This window comes from Rhineura floridana, chromosome 13, assembly GCF_030035675.1.
Source record: "Rhineura floridana isolate rRhiFlo1 chromosome 13, rRhiFlo1.hap2, whole genome shotgun sequence".
Taxonomy (NCBI): Eukaryota; Metazoa; Chordata; class Lepidosauria; order Squamata; family Rhineuridae; genus Rhineura; species Rhineura floridana.
In genome coordinates this window covers 17,374,975-17,400,578 of record NC_084492.1, presented here as the reverse complement: position 1 = coordinate 17,400,578, position 25,604 = coordinate 17,374,975, and the positions used below count along the sequence as shown (strand labels likewise).

Here is a 25,604-nt window from a genome sequence, read left to right as displayed (position 1 = left end):
GGTCCAGCATTTCAACTGCCTCTCCTCATTCTGACAGAACAAAGAGACAGAGTTGGCTGTCATGTGCACAATGAACAATGACTTTGGCTAGTTTGGTGCCAACTGCAATGCTTTTGCCATCTACCTTCGGGTAGGCTAGAGTAAGTACTGATGTAGAGGGAGCCACTGGGAGTGATCTTTGTAAAGTGTACTGGAGCCTGCCCTGGGTGGGACATGGAATGGACTCAAGACATGGAGATTAATATACCATGGCACTAGGGTGTAAGGCAGAAAAGGAGGTTGAATTGCATTGAAACAAACAGCCAAACATTTTTCCTTCTCCAGACACTAGTGGATTTGGGAGATTGCAAATGTTAAATACATTCAACGATTACTAGAAATTTCTTCTGATTAGATGAGGTAATGCTGGCTTGCACACCTTGTAAGATACCAGCATGATGGCCTACCTAGTTTTGCTCTTTGCCTTGGGTCTTCAGAGAGAGAGAGAGAGAAAGAGAGAGAGAGAGAGTTTGTGTGTTCCCAGACCAGAACTCCTTGTTCATGGACCGTGCATCCATTAATATGTACAGCTTGGTGGGTCAGAGGTCATATGAGCCTGGGTAAATAAAAAAAGTAATTAACAGAAATGAAGAATTATCCCTTCTAAGGCACACACCCCATAGAAGAGCACTACCACATCGGATCAAAGGGAGAGGCGATGGGCATGTGGCCTTTCAGATGATGTTGGACTACAGCTCCCATCAGACCCACCAAGCAAGGTGAATGCTCCACAGCATCGGGAAGACTACATGTTCCTCTTCTCTGATTTAGCCAATCATTCCATTTCCACCAGTGGTCTGCCAGATGCCTCCCAATGTACGGCAAGTGTGGCGGCTTCTTTGTTCTATTTCTGTCTTCTGTCATCAAGAGCCTTGCTGCTTCCAAACTGGAAGCTTCCATTTAGCTCTTGTGACTAATGACCTTTGATAAGTTAAACCCTCAAAAAAAACCATACATCTACATGAATTAATCTTCATATGAATTAAAAATGCCACTTTCATTATAACATTTTTAAAAGAAAATATGGAATGGAAATGAATGCTTCTTAAACTTTAAGGTAACACTAATTTACATGTCAACAAGTTATCCAGGTTTTTATGAGATTATTGTAGTGTTATTCAGAGAAATAAGGTTACCATGACAACTATCTTGCTAGCTTTTTTTTTTTAAAAAAAAGGACAGCTAGATAAATGTATCACTTTGGAAATAAAGCTTTACATGACCTAGAGCTGGAAGTAGATTGGCTTCAGTATTATGTGGTTTACTTTTGATTTCACTAGAAGCTCCACTATATAACTATACAAAGCTAGAGTGCATACTTGGGATCTCTTTAACAGTTAAAGCACGTCCAATATGTGAAAAAAAGATCCTGAAGCTGCACCTTCCTTCAGAACCCCCTTGGTAGATTGAGAAAAGGTTCCCTGGGGTGCATCCAGCAGTGTTTTCTGTCCACTAGTGCAAGGGTGAGTTGTAATGTTGTGCAACAAAATTAATGTTGTGCAACAAGAGGAATCCAATGCAACTGTTGAGCTAGCATAAACTTGTCATGCAACCGACTGAACAACCAGAAACCTGCTTATGCATTCTTTTGTGCATCATGATTCTGCTGGTGCAAAACATTTCACCAGCCGAACAAGGATATACCACTAAGTGACTTTAGAGTTCCATCGGATACAACCCCCTGAGTCCGGCATTGTGAGAACAATGAAGAGCAAATTGCACTGGAGTAAAATAGGCCACAACTTTATTAAGGAAAGCCAGTAAAACAGCATTTCCCAACCTTTGGGTCCCTAGATATTGCTGGACAATTCCCTTCATTCCTGACCATTAGCCATGCTGGCTGGGGCTGATGGAAATTGTAGTCCAACAACATCTGGGGACCAAACGTTGGGAGACGCTGCATTAGAAGATTAAACTCCTATAAAAACATGCAATTTTTTTAAAAGCAATAGCAATTTACAATGGTGATGGAGGAGATGCAACTGGTTCCTGACTGTCCTGCCACTTGATCTCAGGTTCCAGCTCAGCACTAGGTTGTCCTTGATCAGGCAAGCCTGCCTTTTCCTCAAGGAGGTGTGCAGTCAGATGCTGCCTGGCACTAGGGATGCGCGAGAATTTTGATCCAGTTTGCATTTCAAGCTGAATCTATCAAATTTGCAATTTCTGAATTTGCAATTTCTGAACATCTGAACATATACAATGTTTGCAAAAATGCATATATTATGGGAAAGTGTCCATAACAATGAATATATCAGTGAAAATAACATGCAAAAATGCATTATATGACAAGAAATGATTTGCAAAATATGTGTACATTAGTCAAAACTGCATACAAAAATGTGTTTATTAGGAGAAATTCACACTTAAATGCTAGAGAATTTTTGTGAGTTTTTTTTAAATGCAGATTGTTGCAGAAATGTGGAGAGCTGCATTTCAGATTGAAAAAAAATGAGAAACTGTGAGAACCAAAATTGGCAGATCTTTCCATCCCTACCTGGTACTGCCATTCTGCTGAGCTCTCTCTCCCCTCCCCATTTAATCTCAAAACAGTGACAACTCAGTGAGCTGTCCAGAACTCTCCTACTTGTTCACACACAACCTTACCTTGCTCCTCAGAACCCACAGATGACCCCCCCTGCAAGATATGCAACTTGGGCAAGTGGTCTTTCTTTGCAAAAAAAAATCAGCAAGAAGCAGGTGGAATTTTGCCTTTGATTGATTTGTGGTGGATCAGAGGTTGAACACTGATGCAGGCAATAAAAATAGTCATGTGGTTTTGACCACTGCCTCCTTTCAAGTATAACACCCATGGGTGGTGATGGTGATTCCACAAAGTGACTAGGGAGTGAGACCCTGTTGCTGGCCTGTCATCCAGGCTATCTAGACCCCCATGACAGCCATCTGTTGAGTGCAGACATCTGAAGAGTCTCTGTGAATGAGCATCTAAGGCCTAACCCAAACCTGACATTTCACAGCTGTTCAAATGAGAGAGAGAGCTCTCTCTCAAGGGTCCCCTGTGATTCTATGATGCTGCATTGTTTTGTGACACCCATCCCCCCAAAAAAAGAAAGGGAAATGATCATGCCCACCTTTACATGTGGCCCTCAGTTCAGAAAATGTTAGCCATCCCTGGCCTAGGTATGCATTCAGATTCTGGGGCAGAACGTGTTCAGACACACAATGTCATGGCTAGAGCCAGTAACACAGCCCTGCTCTCTGGCCATCATGTGATGGACCTCTTTTATGCATGTAATGCATGAAGAGGGGGCATCTAATATTGGGAACCTTAACTTTTATGTAATTATTTATTTCAAGTATTTTGATACCACCTTACAGTGCAAGCAGAAAAAGATGATAAAAGCAATTAAGAGAACAACATTTGTTCTATGTGTCCAAAAACATTCTGGAGATGTTGATTGTGATCCACAGACTTATCCTGTTGCATACTTATGGGAATATGCCTCATTTATTTTATTTATTATAAATAAGGAGCTCAAGGTGGTGTACATGGTTCTTCTCTCTCTTCATTTTATCCTCACAACAACCCTGTGAGGTAGGTTAGGCTGAGAGATGGTGACTGGCCCAAGGTCATCCAGTAAGCTTCATGGCTGAGTGGGGATTTGAACCCTGGTTTCCCAGGTTCCAATCTGACACTCTAACTGCTGCACCACACTGGTTCTCACTGAGCAAAATAAGCATTGCACATTTGCACTATGCATCTCCTAAGTCAAAGGTGGGGGACCTGTGGCCTTCTAAATAGTGCTGGACTATAACTCCCATCATCCCTCACCACTGGCCATGCTGGCTCAGGTTGAAGGGAGTTGAGCCCCATCAACATCTGGAAGGCAACATACTCCCTATCCCTACCCTAAATGAAGTGAATGTTTCAGTTTGCTAGAGTTTGGTAACTGGGAAAAATATATACACATCTGTAAAGCCTTTGGTAAAGCATGTTCTCTGCTATGGTATAACCGTAGTTTCCTTTTCTCTCTTTTTTTAATTTCCCAACTATTACAATCTTGCAACAAAATGGTTTCTTCACTGAATATGAATGTATGTAAATTTCAGACGCCATGAGCATAGTTCTTCAGGGCATACAAGTTTTTTTTTTCCAGTACACACATTTCAACAGCACACCCCCATCCGCCTGTTCCTTCTTCCTCAAGGGTGCTGTGTGCGTTTTTCTTTCTGAATAATGTGCAGATTCAGTACCCTGACTAGCACATAAAAATCAGAACCAAAGCAACAGAACAACACTTCCCAAGTGCCCATATCATTATTTCATGAAGGATTTTAATCTAGTTTGTCAGCAAACAAAAACTATTTTGTGTGTGTTTGCATGTGTGTATGAGAGGGAGAAGGCCAGATGACCTGCTTCCAGATGACCTGCTTATTAAGCATTCATCCTGATTTGTTTTCAGGGAGATTAGATGACATTGGCTTCTTAATGAGCATTTACTCTGATTAGTTTACAGGGAGTTCAGACAATGGGTCAAGGCACAGTTACTGTTCTGCCAGTTCCAGTGCATATCCACCTCTCTTTTCTGCAAAAGGGGGCATACAACACTAGTCAAACCCTATCCCCTTTTACTGTAAAACCTGGTGGGGTAGCTCGAGTACATTTTAAAAAAAGATTGCTTCAGAAAGATTTCACAACTGATTGGCAGATCAACCCGTTGCCCGTCCGGGTGTGGCCAATGAAAACTCTTGGCTGTAGATGACTAGGGTGCTCACAGTCAATGTTGCATCAAAGCAAGTGTTATCCCACACTTTTCATCACTTTCCTTATCACAGAAAATCTCATCTTTTGGGGAAAAGTGTTGTGCAAAACCTGCCAATCGACTATAATTATACAACCTGAATTTGTTGATATGTGATTGAATTGCACCCAAAAATAGTGATAGCCTGGAAGCATCAAGAAAGAGGAGCAAGTACTATCATTGTTTACTTCTGTCTGTCGTTGCTAGCATTTTGTAAGGCAGAATCTCTGAAAGCTGCACTAAGAGAGTGAAACAATGAGTCTTGGTTAACATTTAAAACACTTTAGGTGTTCATTAATTAAATTCTGTTCCACCGTTATCAGTCTCCACTTACTCGCCATGTGATTAGCATTGCCAAAATGTGTCTTGAGGAAAGTCACAATGAGTCATAAAAATAACATGCTGAAATACCCCTACATATCCATCCAAAAATGTGCTAATGTTATGTAAGGTGGCATTATGCATCCTCATCAAATGAAGAAACACAAATTTTGGAGGTTGTTGCAGTGAACAAAATCACATATATTATTAGAAGCAGGACCTACAACAACATAGGCCATAATAGCAACTTTGTTATATATGTATGTGTGTGTATAACCCCAAAGTGGCACCATGCAAAATGTGTAAATAAGTTTGTTGTGGCACTGATGAGGTTCAGAATTTAGTCCAAATTAAACAAATACAAACACACACACACTTCTTTTTGGCTGCTAATTCTTTTGGGTAAAACTCAAGCCTTTTTTTTAAATTTAAGACAAACACTTTATTCCAGCACTTTTCAGCAACATCTGTACTTGATATTTTTCACACATTTTTTTAAAAAAATTGCATATATTTTGTTCATTTTTAGATAGGGTTGGTATCACTTATGCTTGATCCTTGGTGGAGGTACTGGTACAAGGCTGAGGAAGTAGAGTCTCTCCAGATGTTGCTGGACCACAACTCCTAAAATCCCCTTCCATCAGCCATGGAGTCCAACAACAGCTGGAGGATACAGCTTCCCCATCTTTTTGCTGGTAGGATAGTCCTGTGATAGTATAGATGGCCTGAGCTTCATTTGTATGATTCTGTTGCTGGAAGAATAAGGCAAGTGGGGTTGTAGTCAGTTTCCAAGGGAACATGAAAGAGATGAATGGGGAATCAGTGAATTCTGCATTAATAATTTCAGTTTCTTAGACACTTGAGTATCTACTTGGACACCCTCTCATCAAGGCCAAATGTCCTATGCATTTTTGTGCCTATGTTTTGATAACATCAGAAATGTACAAATAACATTTTTTAAAACCTTATTTTTAGAAGATACTACCAGCTTATAATGAATGCATGCAGAGTGGGAGGCTGTCCATTCTTCGGGCTCTTTTTCTATGAATGAGACTTGGACTGGATGACGTGTCAAAGAGAGGACATCTTCATATGGAGGACTGTCCTTTGCAGAGTAAGATATATAGCTTCTTGTGGGGAACAGGTTGTCCAGTGAGAGAACAGAGTGTTGGACAAAATGAGCTTTCGGCCTGATCCAGCAAGGCTCCTCTTATGTTCTTATACCTAACTATGATGAAGGACTAACAAGCCCAGAACGTCCTGGCAGTACCCAGAGACTGACAGGGCTTAATTTGACCCAGAGCGCACAGAAGTCAAAGCGTCATCTTCAGTGTACATACAAAGGCCCAGGTTTATTTGCATAACACTGGGGCCAACTAATTTGGGCTCCTGCTGGGAGGAAAGGTGGGATATAAACAAACAAACAAATAAATAAATAAATAGATCCAGCACAGCAAAGAGTCAGCTATCTGGACGGTCATAACTGATGAGGCATGTTCTATCCTTTTGTTTCCCCTGCAAGAAAATTGCTGCCTCTTTAAGAAAGGCTTTGTGGGAACCTAGTTCCATTGCACAGAGCTGTTAGCTGATGGCGGTGAGAATCAGAACCTGGTTGGTTTCAGTTTTCTTTTTTCTGTATTCTTCCCTTCTCTTCATTTTAAGTAGCAAACAGCAAATAATAGAGTTTTGCAGAGGAAAGATACAGTTAGATAATAAGACATACTTCATTGTTTTGCCCAGGATATTGGGCTTAACGTTTTATCTAAGTGTCAGCGATTCATTGTGCAATATTGGGTTCTGTCAGTCTGTCTGTTTCTCTCTCTTTCTCTCTCAGCCATAGTCTCCCATTTGTAAAGCAGTTTTTAGAATGACCTATAGTGAAATAGGAAGGAGGAAATCTGTAAATATTTCGCTGCGTGAGATTCCCTTTTAACTGAAAATAACTGGGAGGAACAGAATAACGTGGAGAACTGGCTTGGAAACAAAGCTGATGTTTTGTTTTATTTTGCAAAATTTGAAAACCTGTTGCATTTTCCAATGACAAAAGTTTGATCTTGTTATAGTTTTGATTTTTTAAAAAAATCAACATTTGAATTTTGGAATTAGAATTTGACATCCACAAGTGAAATTATTGACCTGTTTTGACTGGCTAACTGAAATTAATATGCATTTCAATCAATTTCATTATCAGGCACTGTCAGATCATGTCAAATGCTGCATGCCAGCTGCAAGATGCTGCCAATTGTTGACAGCTATAGCTGCTGAATCTGTGAATATCAAAAGCTGATGCTGAACCTCAAATATTATTGGAATATTTGCATGGCCAGATAAAAAGTTAAAGGAACACATTTCTAGGGAAAAGATGAAGTTCATTTTAGCTGTAGCTGGAGTCATAGATTCAAAGCAGTTCAGAGCATTTGAACACACAGAGGGGTGGACTGGGTTTGTGTCTCATCTCCAGGCTTGTCCACATGTTACACTGAACACAGGTACAAGGTGTGTCTACAAGAGTACAGGTGTTTGTCTGAAAGAGTGTACACCTGTTGATTTTTACAGCTCAGCTATTGTGTACACAGGTATAATGAATGTACACCCATTGAACGTTACCTGAGAATAACTGTATGAGTGTGCAACTCAACTATTTGTGCACAGATTGTACTTGTGACCATTATGACACTGACTCATAAGGCTTGTTCACACATTACACTCAACACGTATAAGTTGTCTACACAGTTTTATTTTTTGGTGTGAAACAATGTACCCTTGTTAATGAGTACAGCTCAGCTATTATGTGCATGGGTATACAGGCACTACACTCATTAAATGTTGCATGTGAGTAACTGTATGCATGTACAGCTCAACCTGTGTGTACACAGATGGTACACTTGTTCAGTGTAACATGCAGATACCCCTATTCTGTACAATTTGCTAACAAAGCTTTATCTCCAAAGTTAGATACAGTAGCTTGGCTGTCCCTGTGGTTACAGTCTGGCAGCAAGACAGAGAAACATAGTGTCTCATAGTGTCATCAGATTATTTGGTGAATCTATCTGAGTAGTAAAAGGAGGGAGAATGAATCTTGGGCAGTGAAGATTTGGTTTTAGATCCTGTATAGAACTATCAACCAGAACATCTGAAATTAGGCTCATTTGTTACCATGCTTGGGTGAGATGTGAAGAAAAATGCTCTGTATGACATACAGTGGAGAAGATGCTCACTTGGAGTTGTTTGTATATGTTGCCTTGTTGAACAATTCTCTGTACTTGCCAGTTTCAGGTTTTGTGTAGGGTCTGCAAGGTGGCCCAATGTACAGACCAGGAAAAGAACACAACTGCCATCTCTGTTATTATATCATCATCACAACAACTACTACTACTAAGGGCTGAGGAGCATTAATGTGCAAAGTGACACCTTTGGTTTAATCATCTGTTGGGAGCATTGTGTTTGGTTATACATTTGGAACACATGGGGTTGAAATCCATTGTCAATTCTACTCAGAGAAAACCCATTGAAATGAATGGATGTAATCAGCTAAGTCCTACTCAGAGTAGACTCATTGAAATTAATAAACCTACGTTAGCTATGTCCATTAACTTCAGTGGGTCTACTCTGGGTAGGATTGGATTCAATACCACCCATGATGAAGCACAGGGCTATCAGCATAAAATTGGGCAAGCCTGCTCAAGATCACAGTTCTGTGTTTCAAATTCAGATGCTAGGTTGACCCTCTATGCACACACACACACACACAATTACTGTGCCTTCTGGAAGTATGTTTTCACACTCAAAGAATAACACCTAGCCTTTCACTTGAAACTTCTCTTGAGCCATTGACTTGATATTGCCTATTAATCAGCATCATCATTCATTTTTTTAAAAGACGTATCTCCAGCAAGTTGTGAAGATTATTTAAATTTAGTTTGGGTTAGCTTCCTTTGTAATCATAATCCAAAGAATGATCTGAAAAGGTAAAATATTTTTGTCATTTTTAAAAATATCTCCAGATATTGCAAAGTAAAAGAGAAACTGGATGAGACATTATCATTTCAGAGACAACAGATGATATTCAGGTTCTACCAATGGCTTCTTCAAACTATTATAGGTGAAAATCAAAGAAAGAAAATATGTCATTTTCAAACCATTGATTTTCTATGTTGCACCTGTAACATTGCCAGTTTCTTTGAAATGTGCTATTGCGAAACCTTAAATGCAATATATTACACTGTATTATTCACCTGGAATTTTGTATCCCCTTTGATATAGTTCCTTTGTGAATGCTTGGAAGCATATAATTCAAATAGGTAGCTTTAGTCTACATTTTTACAAAGGTACTTCAAATAATATGACTGTTCTAAAATAAAAGTACTTTTCTCCAAGAAGTTTCACACGTCTGCTAAATGGTACTTGCAAAAATAGTTTTTAAGTCTACAGATGCATAAATCAGTCGATCTCTAGTCTTATGTTCCCTCATAAATCCATTCAATCCTGTTTCAGCATTAATCTGCATTTTTATGCAGTCTATCTGAAGGAGCGCCTCCAGCATCAGCAGTGATGCTGCCCAACAAGATCCGCCTCAAAAGGCCTTCTGTCTATCCCACCAGTTAAAACAGCTAGACTGGTGAGGACTAGGGAGAGGGCTTTTTCAATTGTGGCCCCCACTTTTTGGAATTCCCTCCCAAATGATCTCAGCCATGCCCCCTCTATGATGAGCTTCCACGGGGCCTTGAAAACCTGGCTCGTCAGGCAGGCTTTTGAGGTGTGCTAGGTTTTATTATTGCTGTTGAGATTTTTAATGTTTTAATGTATTTGTATGTTTTTATTTTGTACGTCGCCCAGAGTGGTTGGACAACCAGCCATATGGGCAACTAATAAATTTAATAAATAAATAAATAATAATATTTTTTTTTAACAAAAACTCTATCAAATCTCCCATTTAAATTCATAACCCTGCAGTCCTGGGGACCTTGGAAACACATAAAAAGCATTGGATTGCCCTCTCCAAGGGTAAAGAGCGATCTCTAACCTTGAGGAAGATCTGATGAGGGATGGCCCTTCCCTACTGCCTTGGAATCATCTGCAAACCATACCATACAATTTTTTAATGAAGCAGCTTTCACACATGGGGTGTATTGCATCAGTTTTACAGATTAAAATGGTGGCACTTCTGTCCCAATTTCTAAAATTCCTTTCACACTGCAGTACCTGTTGCATTAAGGAACATCATTTAACATCTGACATTATTTTTTGTGGGGTGTCTGGACACTGGAGTGTGTGTGGGAAAAGGAGGGAGAAGCAGCTACCCATGCCTATGTGTGAATACCAGTACAATTTTCATAAGACAAAAAAGTGATGTACGCCTAGAGGGTGGGAACGCATTGCATGTTGGGATGCCTGTGATGTGAGCAGCTGCACCTAGGGTAAAACTCCTGCAATTTTCCAAGTTCCGAAGGTTGCAAACAGATTGTTTCTAGAATCATTTATCGTGGAAATGAGCACTAAACTTCCCCATATTCCACTAAATTTCAAGAACTAACTTTCACATCATGTAAATTCAAATAAACTGTGCAAATTACCAGGTAAGAAATTGTCAGTAGGGCCAGCACCAGGTATGACCAGGCTCTTGGGCACCAGCCTGCCTTGGGTCCATAGCACTATAGCCATCACCTCCCAATACAGATGGTGCAGGGCTAATAAGCCTACCATTTGTGTCATGTGAATAACATACACACTACATCCACCATAAACAAAGATGGCAGTGGGGGCATCAGCCCCTTAGTGAAGCCCCTGCTGCCATCTTAGTGATGGCAGGTATCTCAGGTGATGGGAGAGATAGGTGGGGCATGCTGGTGGGCTTATTAAAGCCTGCACTGTCTATATTGGGGAGGGTGCCTGGGAGCTGCCTCTCCACAATCCACAACAGGGTTGGGTTGCAGGACCCGATGCTGCTGCAGATCACAGAATGGGAGTGCCACCCTCCCACTCTAAGGAGGGCCCCTTTAGGCACCCCACTAGGCTGCAGGGGCCCTTGACCAGGGCCCAACCTGGCCGCCTTCTGACACCATCCCTGATCATCTGAATAATGGAATAAAGTGCAGTGGGAAAGCAGCCCTGGAAAGAAGTCAGAGGAAGACAAGAGCCCTCTTCCACCCTCACTCCCATGTCCCACCCTTCCCAAGGCATGGGATGGGATGTATTAACCAGAGCTTGGAAAAGTTACTTTTTTGAACTACAACTCCCATCAGCCCCAGCCAGCATGGCCACTGGATTGGGCTGATGGGAGTTGTAATTCAAAAAAAGTAACTTTTCCAAGCTCTGGTATTAACCACATTTGGTTTGATTTCTCTTAAAATAAGCATTTTTAAATGTATTTTATCTTGAAATATTTTTTTACGTTTCCCAACACATTTTCTCTTAAAATACATTTTCAATTAGGTTTTCTGAGCTGAGAATTGTGTCAGAACAGTCATGAAGTGTGAACACTGGTAGATAACAAAGTCCCAATTTGCACATTAGTTCAAGGAGGGAAGATGAGGTCAGTTATTATTTATAAATGAAAAAAATCCCCAAACGTACAACCATAAGCCATTGATTACCCATTTTATGACTTCAAAGCTGTAAATCAGGTGTGGGGAATCTATGCCCCTCCAGGGGTTGTTGGACTACAACTCCAATTATCATTTGCCATGGACTGATGAGAGTTGGAGTCCAACAACATCTGGGGGGCTGTAGATTCCCCACCCCTGCCCTAAATTATCTTTAATTGCTTCTAAGCCCTAAATGGGCCTAGGATAATCTAACGACTGTCTACTAAGTGCATGCATTGCACTCTGCTTTGTAGGCTCTGCAGTATGTGCTTCCCACTACCTGAAGTATAGTGGGTGGTAATGCAAGACAGAGCCTTCTGTGTGGTGACTAGGGATGGAATTATCTGTCAATTTCAATTTTCTCAGTTTCTCATTTTTCTAACCTTAAATTTGGTTCTCCACATTTCTGAAGCAATTTGCAATTTTTTTAAAAAAAAAGTCTCATGAAAATTCTTCAGCATTTGTGTGAATTTCTCCTAAGTACATTTTTGTGTGCAGTTTTGACTAACATGCACATTTTATTGCAAGCAATTTAATGCATTTTATATGTTATTTTCACCAATATTTTTATTTATTTTTATGCACACTTTCCTTTAATATATGCAGTTTTGTAAACACTGCTGGGTTGGGGAACTGCATCACAGAATTGGGTTAAGTGCAAATTTTGAAGGGTGGCTGTGTTTCGGTTGTCATATTCTTTTGGAAAGTGCAAATTTGATAAAATTCAGTTTTAAATGCTGAATCAAATTTCTCCCCCATCCCAAGTGGTGACATCCAAGTTGGAGAACTCACTCTCTAGAGAAGTTCACTTAGTGTTCTTTTGGTGCCAGGATGAGATGGTTGTCTTTCAGAGGAGCTTTCGGGTTTCTCTGGTATCCCTTGATAAATATTGCTGATTGATGCTGTGCTACTAATTGGTTGTGATTGGATCGGGGTTTTTTTTTAAAAAAAAATAAACATGCATTTTATATTGTTTTTTCAATGTTGGATCCAGTAGCGGCCAGAGAACAGAGCACAGCAGGACAAATTTGCTTATCTGGGGTCCCAGTATGGAGGTCACTGCCAGTAACCAAGATGGGCAGGAGGATGGTGAAGGATGGTGAAGACAGCAGGGGAGGCAGCAAGCTGCGGGCACAGCAATGAGAGGATCAGATTGGCTCCACCACTGCACCCACACTGCACTGACCATCATGCTGCCTTCACCCTCCACCTCTCAGTTACCAACAGTGACCTCCCCACTGGGAAGCTAAGTAAGCAAAGCTGCCCCACTGGCCACTACTGATTGGATCTGGACATAATCATTTCCAGAACAGATGCATTGAAATCAATAGGTCTAAGTTTGTCTCAACCTGACTCAGCCTGACTCACTGAAGTCCTATTGATATCTAAGGGTGATTAACCTTCATCCTGTTTTTTAAAAAATCACACTTGTCTGATTTGGGGGTATATTTGGACCGCAGTGGGTCTTCCAATGGAAGTATTGTGTCACTTTGTACCCCAGAGACCACCACCCCATTCTTTTTATTATTATTATTTTGGTCACCACAGGTGTGCTTGACATTGCCAAAGCACCTTGAGCCAAAAAGCACTTGTTCAGAGGAGGCAGAATTTTTCTGAGCAATATACATTGGCTCCTTTTTCCTGCATATTGAGTAAACGGGGGCATTCCCCAGTGGGTTTTTTGCTTCAAGGAGGAAAACAGTAAGTGGCAACAGGCTGAAATTGGACACTGTTGTATGGGTTAAAATTTGTGACAATGGCTCAGGATGACACCACTGTAGGTCTACTTATGTGTAAATTGCACAAGGAAAAGTGCACGTGGGGGTCCAAATGGATCCCAGATGTCAGGATGAACATTAAGGTTGTAATCCTAATTCCATTTATCTATAAATCCACTGAATTCAGTAGGATTTACTTCTGAACAGGCATGGTTAGGATAACACTGTAAAGTTGCAATCCAGTACACACTTACCAGGGAGAAATCCCCTTGAACCCATTGGTACTTATTTCCGAGTAGACATGTATTGGATTGCAGTCTTAGTCTGGATATAAAATTAATGCACCTATGTTTGTTGTCTCCATTAATTTCAACAGGTCTACTCTGAGTAGAAGTAGCATTAGATATGGCCCACAATATATTTTTTCCTGACTGCTTTGGAAACTTTATATTGAAAAATATAAATAGCCTAATATTAATGGAAATATTCTGGAATGCCGTCTACCCTTATGCAATTTGGGCACCTGGTGAAAACAGTTGCATTCATCTTGGCCTTTCAACTTTCTTTTTAATAAATAAATATATAGGATACTGTTCTAAGTGGATGATAAGCTGGACTAGTTCTTTTATCTATTGCATCTTTCATTTTCTGTTTTTCGTGCTCTGTGAATTTCATGTTTTAGTGTGCCTTCTTTTCTTTGATCTTTTTTTGCTTTAATGTTTATTGTATTTTTTCATTATTTGACTTGTAATCCACCTTGAAATATCATGATAAGGCAAGAGGTAATCATCACCACCTCCACTCCCTCTAATAGCAATTTCAGTGTCCTCATGGAAACAGGATGGGAGCAAAAGCAGAAGCACTGAGGCACAAAAGGGAGTTATCAGCATGCTTGAGTTAATCCTATATCATGAAGAAGTACCCAAAGCAGACACACACCGTAAAATAAAATGTTAAAAAATCCAATAATGTGTGTGTGAGAGGGGGTAGGGATGGAGGAAAATTCAATTAAGTTTGAATTTAAAGCCAAATCTATCAAATTCATACTTTCCAAAACAATATGAGAACTGAAACACAACCATCTTTCAAAAAGTGCACAGATCTGAATTATGCAATGTGGCTTTCCAACCAAACAATATTTGCAAAAATGCATATATTACAGGAAAGTGTGCATAAAAGTGAATACATGTTTGAAAATAACATAGATAAATGAACCATATTAGGAGAAATTGCTTGCAAAAATGTGTACATTCATCAAAACTACACATATAAACATGTATGTGTTAGGATATATTCATGCTAAAATGCTGAAGAATTTTCATAAGGACTTCTTGGAAAAAATCAAATTGTTGTAGAAGTGTGGAGAACTGAAGACTAGATCGAAAAATGAGAAACTGAGATTGACAGATCCTTCCATCTCTAATCAAAATTCACACTTCTCTGAATTTTGTAGTGCAGTTCTCCAACCAAATAAGGTATTTAAAAACACACACATTAGGGGGAAGTGGGTATTAAATGCATATATTAGTGGAAACAATTATGACAATTCATCAGAATTTTAGTGCAAGTATACCCTGATATAAACATTTTGTATGTAATTTTGCCTAGCTTCTGTGCATTGAGTGCAGTTGTCTATATAAGAAGGCCGATGTGCAAGCCCTGCAATGTTCTGTGCGATTGAGACACATGAGATGGCATGCAGAATACGCAACTAATTCAGCTTTATTAATTTCAATGGACCTACTCTGAGTAGGGCTTGGTTGAATACAACCTTTGGTTTTGCACATTAGGATTAACCCTAAGCCACATTACCAGATATATAATCGCACTTCAGGGAATCATGAGACTCTGCTCTGGATCCCAGCACCTTCAGAAGTTAGGTATGTAGCAAATAATGATAGAATTATCTCAGTCCTGATACTCCCAGCTCTGGGATCCCTTCTCCAGACATAGTCAGCATTTTTTAAAGGTACCAGTTGAAGTCTGCTTTATTTTCTTGGGCTTTTAACAAAACCTAGGTTTTAGATCAGTTTTGTTTTTTTATTGTTAGATTGCTGCTAGTTTTAGTGCTTAATTGTTTCTGTGGGCTTGCCTTGCTTGGTTTTTTTTTTAATTGCAAACTGCCTTGGATGGCTTGTGAAAAAAGGCATAGTGCAGATGCCTTAAATAAATCATCAATAGTGAGAGAGCAGTGTTATTTTTAATAATGCTGTGCTTATTGTTTTGATCTGTGTGTGTCGGTGGGTGGGTGAACAGGAGGGCTCATCTATTGCAAGGACGTTATGAGCACAGCACTTTGCACATATTCTTGAGTAGGGATGGGGAGAAATTTGATTCAGTTAACATTTACAGCTAAATCCATCAAATTTGCACATTCAGTGACAACATGAGAACCGAAACACATCCATCCTTCAAAATTTGCACTTATCCAAATTTTGTGATGACACTCCCCAGTCAAACCATGTTTAGAAAAATCCATATATTAGGGGAAAGTGTGCATAAAAATGAATACATCAATGAAAATAACATACAAAAATGCATTATATGATGTGAAATGGCTTGCAAGAATGTATTTATTAGGAGAAATTTGGCTAAAATGATAAAGAATGAGGATTTTTTTTAAAAAAAATGCAAATTGCTACAGAAATGTGGAGAATTGAAGTTAAGATTAGAAAAATGAGAAATGGAGAGCAACTGAAACTGACAGATCATTCCATCCCTGCTCTTGAGTCAGTGTCAGAGGCTAGGTTTTGGGCTCACTGGTACCAACATTATCCCTAATTCAACTTTTTATTTTTTTCCTCTTAAGAGTGAGTAACAACCATCTACATATATGAGGGAGAGTAGAGTGGTAGGCTCAGAGTCAATCTTCCACAAAGGCTAAAGCCTGTTTTCAAGGGCAAAAGCCTCATCTTCAGTTCAGTTCTTTGGTCACTGTAGAGCTAGGCATGGAAGAAGCTGTCGATTTTGGTTCAGTTTCTCATTTTTCCAATCTTAAAATCCCTCCCCTTCGGATGCACACCTTAACGTGGTGAGGGGGTTTGAGTGTGTTGAAGAAGCTGAGAGCAATGCTGTCGGGAGTCTAATCCAAGAGGCTAGACTCCTAGCAGGGGCACCCAAGGCGGAATAGTCAAAGCTGAAACACCAGATGAAGATGCATCCAAACTGAGAGGAAGGCAATGGTAAACCACCTCTGAATACCTCTTACCACGAAAACCCTATGAACAGAGTATCCAAAATGCAACACGAGATAGCGCTGGAAGATGAGACCCCCAGGTCAGAAGGCACTCACCGAGCTACTGGGGAAGAACAAAGGACAAGTACGCATAGCGCTGTGACTAATGACACAGCTGGGTCAAAGCCAAAAGGAAGCCCAGAGGCTGATGTGCACAAATGTGAAAGGAGAGTCCAGAGTTGTATGATGCACACAATAGGAACATGGAATGTGAGAAGCATGAACCAGGGAAAGTTAGAAATTGTCAAGCAAGAAATGGAATACATCAACATTACAATACTTGGCGTGAGCGAACTAAAATGGACAGGAATGGGACATTTCCAATCAGGCAACTACAAAATATTTTATGCAGGAAATGAGAAATTAAGAAGAAATGGGGTTGCTTTAACAGTGAGAAGCGATGTAGCAAGAGCAATTAGGAGCTACAACACAAGGTCTGAGCAAGTGATATCAATGAGATTAAATGGGAAACCTATCAACATAACCATCATCCAAGTCTATGCTCCGACGGCAAATGCAGAAGAAGAGGAATTGGAGAGATTTTATGCAGAAGTACAGGAAGAAATTGATCACACACCAAAACAAGATCTGCTGATAATCATGGGGGATTGGAATGCAAAAGTAGGGAACAGAGAAGAATTAGGAATTGTGGGGAAATGGGGCCTAGGAGACAGAAACGAAGCAGGAGAAAGACTTATTGAATTCTGTGAAGCCAATAATTTGTTTCTTGCGAACACATTTTTGAGCAACCGAAAAGATGACTATACACGTGGACATCACCAAATGGTCAATATAGGAATCAAATTGATTATATAATTGGTAGCAGAAGATGGAGAAGTTCCATACTTTCTGCAAAAACAAGACCAGGAGCAGACTGCAGTACAGATCATGAACTGGTCGTATCGAAAATCAGAGTACAGCTAAAGAAGACCAACAAAGCAATCATAACGCCAAAATACAACTTAAATAACATCCCAGAAGCATATAAAGATCAAATAAGGAACAGGTTTGAGGCTTTAAACTTAGTTGACAGAGAACCAGAAGAACTATGGAATGAAGTCAGAGACGTTATCAGAGAAGAATGCAAAAAGACAATACCTCTAGTTAAAAAGAAAGACCCCAATGGATGACTGAAGAAACTCTTAAAATGGTTAAAGAGCGAAGGAAAGCAAAAGCAAAAAGAGATAGAAACACAGTCAGAACCCTAAATGCAACAACACAGCGACTAGTACATAGGGACAAAGAAAACTATTACAATAGTTACTGTATAGAAATAGAAGAAGACAACAAAAAGGGTAGAACAAGAGCCCTATTCCAAAAGATTAGAGAAATGAAAGGGCAATTTAAACAAAGAGTAGGGATGTTGAATAATCAACAGGAAAACACACTGACTGACCGAGATGAAATAAGAAGATGGAAGCAATACACTGAAGAACTCTATAAAAGAGATGCAAGGATGACAGATTCATTCACGGAGGAACCATATGATGAACTAGAAATTTTAGAATGTGAGGTGAAAGCTGCTCTTAAAATACTTGGAAGAAACAAATCACCAGGAATAGATGGCATACCAATAGAGTTGCTACAAGCTTCTGAGACTGAATCAGTCCAAATTTTGACTAAAATCTGTCAAGAAATATGGAAAACTAAACAATGGCCCACAGACTGGAAGCGTTCCATATACATCCCAATTTGAAAGAAAGGGGATCCCAGGGAATGCAATTATCGAACTATTGCCTTAAATGCTCAAGATTCTACAACAAAGGCTCTTTCCATATATGGAGCAAGAAATGCCAGACCTCCAAGCTGGATTTTGAAAGGGAAGAGGTACCAGAGATCATATCGCAAACATACATTGGATAATGGAACGGACCAAAGAATTTCAGAAGAAAATCACCCTGTGCTTTATAGATAACAGCAAAGCCTTTGACTGTGTAGATCATGAAAAACTATGGAATGCTTTAAAAGAAATGGAGGTGCCACAGCATCTGATTGTCCTGATGCGCAACCTATACTCTGGACAAAAGGCTACTGTAAGGACAGAATATGGAGAAACTGATTGGTTCCCCATCGGAAAGTGTGTGAGACAGGGGTGTATTTTATCACCCTATTTGTTTAATCTATACACAGAACATATCATACGGAAAGCAGGATTAGACCAAGAAGAAGGAGGTGTAAAAACTGGAGGGAGAAATATCAATAATTTAAGATATGCAGACGATACCATACTACTAGCAGAAACCAGTAATGATTTGAAACGAATGCTGATGAAAGTTAAAGAGGAAAGCACAAAAGCAGGACTACAGCTGAACGTCAAAAAGACTAAAGTAATGACAACAGAAGATTTATGCAACTTTACAGTTGACAATGAGGACATTGAACTTGTCAAGGATTATCAATACCTTGGCACAGTCATTAACCAAAATGGAAACAATAGTCAAGAAATCAGAAGAAGGCTAGGACTGGGGAGGGCAGCTATGAGAGAACTAGAAAAGGTCCTCAAATGCAAAGATGTATCACTGAACACGAACTGTCAGGATCATTCAGACCATGGTACTCTCGATCTCTATGTATGGATGTGAAAGTTGGACAGTGAAAAAAGCTGATAAGAGAAAAATCAACGCATTTGAAATGTGGTGTTGGAGAAGAGCTTTGCGGATACCATGGACTGCAAAAAAGACAAATAATTGGGTGTTAGAACAAATTAAACCAGAACTGTCACTAGAAGCTAAAATGATGAAACTGAGGTTATCATACTTTGGACACATAATGAGAAGACATGATTCATTAGAAAAGATAATAATGCTTGGAAAAACAGAAGGAAGTAGAAAAAGAGGAAGGCCAAACAAGAGATGGATTGATTCCATAAAGGAAGCCACAGACCTGAACTTACAAGATCTGAACAGGGTGGTTCATGACAGATGCTCTTGGAGGTCACTGATTCATAGGGTCACCATAAGTTGTAATCGACTTGGATGCACATAACAACAACAACAAAATCATTTCTCCACTTTTCTGCAGCAGTTTGTGTGTTTGTGTTTAATTCTGATGAAAACTCTCCAGCATTTATTGTGAGTTTCTCTTAATAAATACATTTTTATATGCAGGTTTGACTGCATATATATGCAAGTTTGCCAGCATGGTGTAGAGTGTTGGACTAGAACTTGGGAGACAGGGGATCAAATCCGCACATGGCCATGAAGCCCACCGGGTGGCCATGGTCTAGTCACCATCTCTTAGGATTGTAACAAACAGAGGAAAGAGAGGGAAGCTAGGAATCCCAAACCAAAACTAATTAGGCTTCCCAAAATACCAACCCATATACCTCCTTATAACCATATACCAGGCACATAAGGGGTAAAATCCTACATATTGGTAAACATACCCCAGAACCCACATTTTAGGTACAATCACCTATATCGAATTTATTTAATATATGGCAACACTAAAATAGACAACAAAGAACAGCAGAACACAAAATGACAAGGGCTCCAATGATCTAACCCTATTCCTTTACTTGATAATTAAATTCTTACTCACTTGCAACATAAAATTGGCTGACACATCTGTTGCAAGCTTCCCCCATCAAGGGAGAAAAAGAAGGAAACAAATCTGACACTGTGGATTCTCACCCTCCTCCTTATAGGGTCCTCCCACTCCACACACTCTGAGAGGCATCCAGCTTCTTAGCCTAAGTAAGGTTCCTGTCACACTTTTCAAGTAACACAAACTGGAAGCACAGTCCTTCCCAGGGCCGGCGCTGGCGTGTTTGGCGCGCGCCCCCCCTGCAAATTATAAATTGGCGCCCTTACCTTTTATAATTTTTTGTGTTCATTTTTCAATTCAAATGTTAGTAATTTTTTATTAATTTTTCCAGGTGTTTTTTAAAAAAAGTTTCTGGGCTTAGGGGTGCGTCTGGCGCCCCTCAAGCATTGCGCCCTCCTGCCATGCTTACCTTGCTTACTGTGTTATGCCAGCCCTGGTCCTTCCTCAGCTGACTAATACATTTTATCACTAGCAAAGGCTAGCCTTGTGGGGAAAGTCAAAACCCCTCAGACAGCTTAAACCACATGGAAGCCAAAGTGTAACCTTTTTTGTCACAAGGCTAACCTACCTACAGGGTTGTTTGTGAGGATCAAATGGGGGACCGAGACAACCATGTATGCCATCTTGACTTCCTTGGAGGAAAGGTGGGATATAAATATAATAACTAATAAACAAACTCCCATCAGGATGGGAGATATCAGTCCAAGCTCTGGCAGTTCTATGCATTTGCACCAGAACGTCTGAATATATGGAAAGGGGGAGTTGATTTTGGTCCCTTTTTTATGTTTGACACTGCTTATCCAACTCAAACTTCTGGCCTTTGAAGTGCTCTGCATTATAACTCTACAGCACTATCAATATACATTTAAGAATGACTTTAACCAAAATGAATGTACCTTGCGATACCATACCTTGAGATATTCTTCATAGTCCCTGCTGCAGGATCCTTCAATATTTTAAGTAATATGGATAATGACCTAGGACAGGGCCTTTTGTGTGTGGCACTGAGGATGTGGAGCTCACTCCCAAGGAGGGGGGAGGTTCATCTTACTGCCTTGTTTCTGGTCTTGAGATGATAGGCCAAGGTGACCCTTTTTCAGACAGCTGTTTAGGGTCTTCTGATTGTTTGGGGGAATGGCTTACTTTCCTATCCAGGTGTTTCTTTACTGCTCAGCTGACGTTTTATTTTCTGTATCACTCATTTATTAAGTTTTCAAATAAACATAATGTGGAACAAGTCCTTGGACTGGATTCTTTCTTAGCAGAATGCAGATGCAGACCTCATCAACTCTACTTTTCTTTGCCATTAGGTACCTATGTTACCAAAGTGACAGCCACCGATGCAGATGACCCTGTTTACGGAAACAGTGCCAAGCTTGTCTACAGCATCTTGGAGGGACAGCCTTACTTTTCAGTGGAACCACATACAGGTGGGTGCTTCTATATGCCGACTTTACCTGGGTTATGCGATATGAGAGGGACATTGCTTCTTGAATACTGCTTTGCTTGCTGTGTTTTAAACATAATGCATAGGTAGGTGGCTGTCGACATTGGTCAATCTGTAGAGAATAAGTATCTGACTCATTTCCCACGGCTGCACTGAAAGGCCTGACAAAGTACAAAGACAAAAAGAAATGAGTATTTACTCATGTTGTTGAGGCAACTGTGACTGAGATAGCAGAAAAGGCCAAGTTGAAAGCCCACTGTTGTCAGTGGAAATATTCCAACATGGTTTGATAAGCTAGTGTTCAAGTCTTCCAAACAGAAGCAAAACTTTTTTTTAGGTTGAGGGATGTGCTGAATTTATTAGAAGGTTATTAAGCCTTGGATTTAATTGTGACAGAGAGAATGTATATATTGAAGAACACACAATTTGCACAGACAGGGTTCTTTGTTTAATCAGAGGGGGGTGGACCTCAGGCCCAGGGCAAATGCAGACCTTCAACCCTCTTCATCTGGCCCTTGAGACTCTCCCTACACCACCCGGACACACTCCTTTCTCTAGGTCCTGCCCCTCTCTGGCTCTCCTTTGCACTCTCCATGAGTGTTTTCATCTGGCTGGAATGTGTCCTTGCATTCTGATACTGCCTTAGGCTTTTCTAGATGGAGCACAGAAAGGTGTGTGAATCAAGACTACTGTACACAGGTAAAAGTTTACATTTGTTGCTCTGCTGAACTTTGCCTTTAGCCCTGCCGGAAAGTTGCCCAGAAGGAAATGTGGTCCTTGGGCTAAAAATCTCTGGTTTAATCTCCATCATCTCTGGTTAAAATGTATTCTTCATTCCTTCCTTCTTTACATTTATATCCCATATTTTACCCAGTGGATCAAGGTGGAGCTCAAGATGCTCTATTTTACCTTCACAACAACCCTCTGAGTTAGGTTAGGCTGATGACACACTCACCTGTTCCTTTCTGTGCTGAAGATGGCTCTTTCACTTGAGTGCCTACATCAGAGGTGGTAGTTGTGGGAGCCTGTGGCCCTTCAGATGTTGTTGGACTCCAACTTCCACCAATGGCAGTCACCATGGCAAATGGACGAGGATGATGAGAGTTGTGGTCCAACCAGAGCTTGGAAAAGTTACTTTTTTGAACTACAACTCCCATCAGCCCCAGCCAGCATGGCCACTGGATTGGGCTGATGGGAGTTGTAGTTCAAAAAAGTAACTTTTCCCAGCTCTGGGTCCAACAACATTGAGAGGGTCACAGATTCCCCTCCTAGCCTGAGCTTTCCACAGTAGCTCAGCAGGTTTAACACCATTTCATATCAGAAGTCATAAAGATTGAATACTTTCCCTCCTCCCAAGGTATCTAATTCAAATCTGAGAGTTCCTGACACATAGTATTGAACTGAGAACCAAGTAAGGCTGCCACCACTCTGATTCCTTAACCGTCTATTGAAGTCTGCCAAATGCTTGACAACCCTTGGCTTTTGCAATCCCAAGTAGACTACAAAAGCAAGGATTGTTGCATTATGAATACAGTGCACAATAGTCTCAAGGGTTTATGCTTTGGTGACTGGTGAAATATACAATAATCTTCAGAATATGCACCCTTACCTACTGTGACTTATATTCTAGGAAGCAATGCAGGTGGGCCCTGTGAATTCTATGACCTTTAGACGTTCAGTCACAATTCATCTGTTTGAGTTCTCAGTAGTGGATTGTCCTATGTAGGCTTGTATACTTTATTTTATTTTATGGAGCTGCTCTCTCTCTCTTTTTAAATCTCCAATTTAAATTGCTGTCATTACGATGTTCTTCATTTCATTTCACCTGTATTACATTTAGCGATGGGTGGATCTGTCAGGTTCAGTTTCTCTTCTTTTCCCATTCTTAAGTTCAGTTCCCCACATTTCCACATCAGTTTGCAATTAAAAAAAACCTAATGAAAATTCATCAGTGATCCCCACCCCCATATGTGTTTCCATTTGCCATTCCCCACATACTGTATATGCATTTCCCGCTAATATACACATTTTTGCAAAGCATTTTTTACTAATATAGGGACATACTTCCGTCACTAATGTATCCAAAACAATAGGCAAACTGAAATGCTACCTTCCTTCAAAAGTCACACTTTTAACTTTGCAGTGCATTCTCCAACCAAATGTGTACGCAAATGCACATGCTAGGGGAAGGTGTGCATAAAAATGCATATACTCGTGGAAATGATATACACAATTGTATGATATTAGGGGAAATACTTTCAAAATAGTATTTACTCAGAACGGCATATAATAATGCATTTATTAGGAATAATTTGCACTAAAATGCTGTTGCATTTTCATGAGGATTTTGTTTTTTTAAAAAAATGCAAATTGCTATAGAAATGTGGAGAACTGAATTTAAGATTGGGAAAAATCTGTTGGTTAAGAACAGATTTTTCCTTAAGGCTAAAGTAATGTCCACTTTTCTGAACCTTGAATAGTTTTTGTTACCCTTTCAAGGTTTTATGAAATCCGCTTCTATAAATCCTAACCTAAGGGATAATTGCTGGGATTCAAAATGTTTGCTCTACAGATAAGAACCTCCCTCTTGTGTTGATATGAAGCACTGGAAATGTTTGAAATCTAATGTGATTGGTTAGCATCGGTTTCTTGAGGGGTCTGTAAACAAGATTTATTTTTTGTCAGAGGAGGAATCCAGTACTGGGCAACTTTTATGTACACCACCCAGAGAGCCTTCGGGCTTAGGGCGGTATATAAATTAAATTAAATAAATAAATAAATAAATAAAATAAAAATAAGAAATTTAGACAACAGAAATTGGCAGGATTGATCCATTCCTGAAGGACAGGCATCATGCTGCAGTCTCGAATAAATCATCCTCTCCCCTCCATGTTTTTGAGCCTTTGGGCGTCCTTTATTGCTTGAGTCTCTGCAACTCAACTGTCAACTGTCTCTGTCCCAATCACTACCTCCATACACACTTGCCTCCATACTCATCTAATCACTTGCCCACCCTTCACTTCCCATGTTGGGAAACAAGGAAGTAAGACAAGAGGACTGAGAGGAACCAAGCCTATTACTGCCTGTAACAATATTAAAAAAAAAATTAGGCAATAATTCAGACTTGATCCATAGCTGCATCACTTTATTCACAAGCAGATGTATTGTTGGGCATTTTAACAAATAATCTCCTTGCAAGGGAGGCTGGACATAGGAACATAGAAAGCTGCCTTATACTGAATCAGAACATTGTTCCATCTAGCTCAATGTTATCTAAACTGACTGCCAGTGTCTCTCCAGAGTTTCAGACAAGGGTCTCTTCCTCAATCCATCCACCAATTTGGAGTTTGTGATATGAACAACATTTCTGTAATATTTTTGTGCAAATGCCTGCATCTTCTTTTATCCGATGAGGTGTCATTCTATTCTATTTTATCTTATTTTACGTATTTGGATATGTTTTATGCTGTTTCTGAATGCTTTCTATGCTGGCCATTGCATGTCATAAAGTAGACTGAGTGATTGAAGGGTCTCTTCCTGGAGATGCTAGGATCTGAACCTGAACCATGCAAGGCAAGATGCTGCGCCACCCTAATTTCCCCAACATTCTCCAGGCATTCAGAAGGAGCAAGAAAAGGCAGGAAATGATCAGAAACATCATTTCTTGCACCTGCAATGTTGCATAGAACTATTTCCAAATCACAACCATCTTCGTGTTTACTCAGGAACTCTGTCTAAAAAGACCCAAACATAAATGATGTATATAAATCTTCAGAAGACAATTTTGTGCTGTACAATTCAATATGCCTGTAGCTATTTAGAACTCAGAAAGTAAAATCCTTACATTCATATAGTGTACAATTGGTTGCTCAAGTAGCCACCTGTTTTAGAGCACAAGCACTTAAAAAAAAAAGGCTTGATGAAGGAAATATGCCACCGGATTTCTTGATAATC

At 40.0% G+C, this 25,604-nt stretch overlaps 1 protein-coding gene across 7 annotated transcripts in view; it reads left to right on the top strand.

Moving 5' to 3' along the window:
• CDH8 (cadherin 8) overlaps positions 1-25,604 on the top strand; it is a 414,305-nt gene that overhangs the window by 183,363 nt on the left and 205,338 nt on the right. For all 7 annotated transcript variants that reach the window (XM_061593588.1, XM_061593592.1, XM_061593591.1 and 4 more), the window contains one exon: positions 21,514-21,633. In XM_061593588.1, the coding sequence (XP_061449572.1) occupies positions 21,514-21,633 (120 nt within the window). The remainder of the gene's footprint in view (positions 1-21,513; positions 21,634-25,604) is intronic.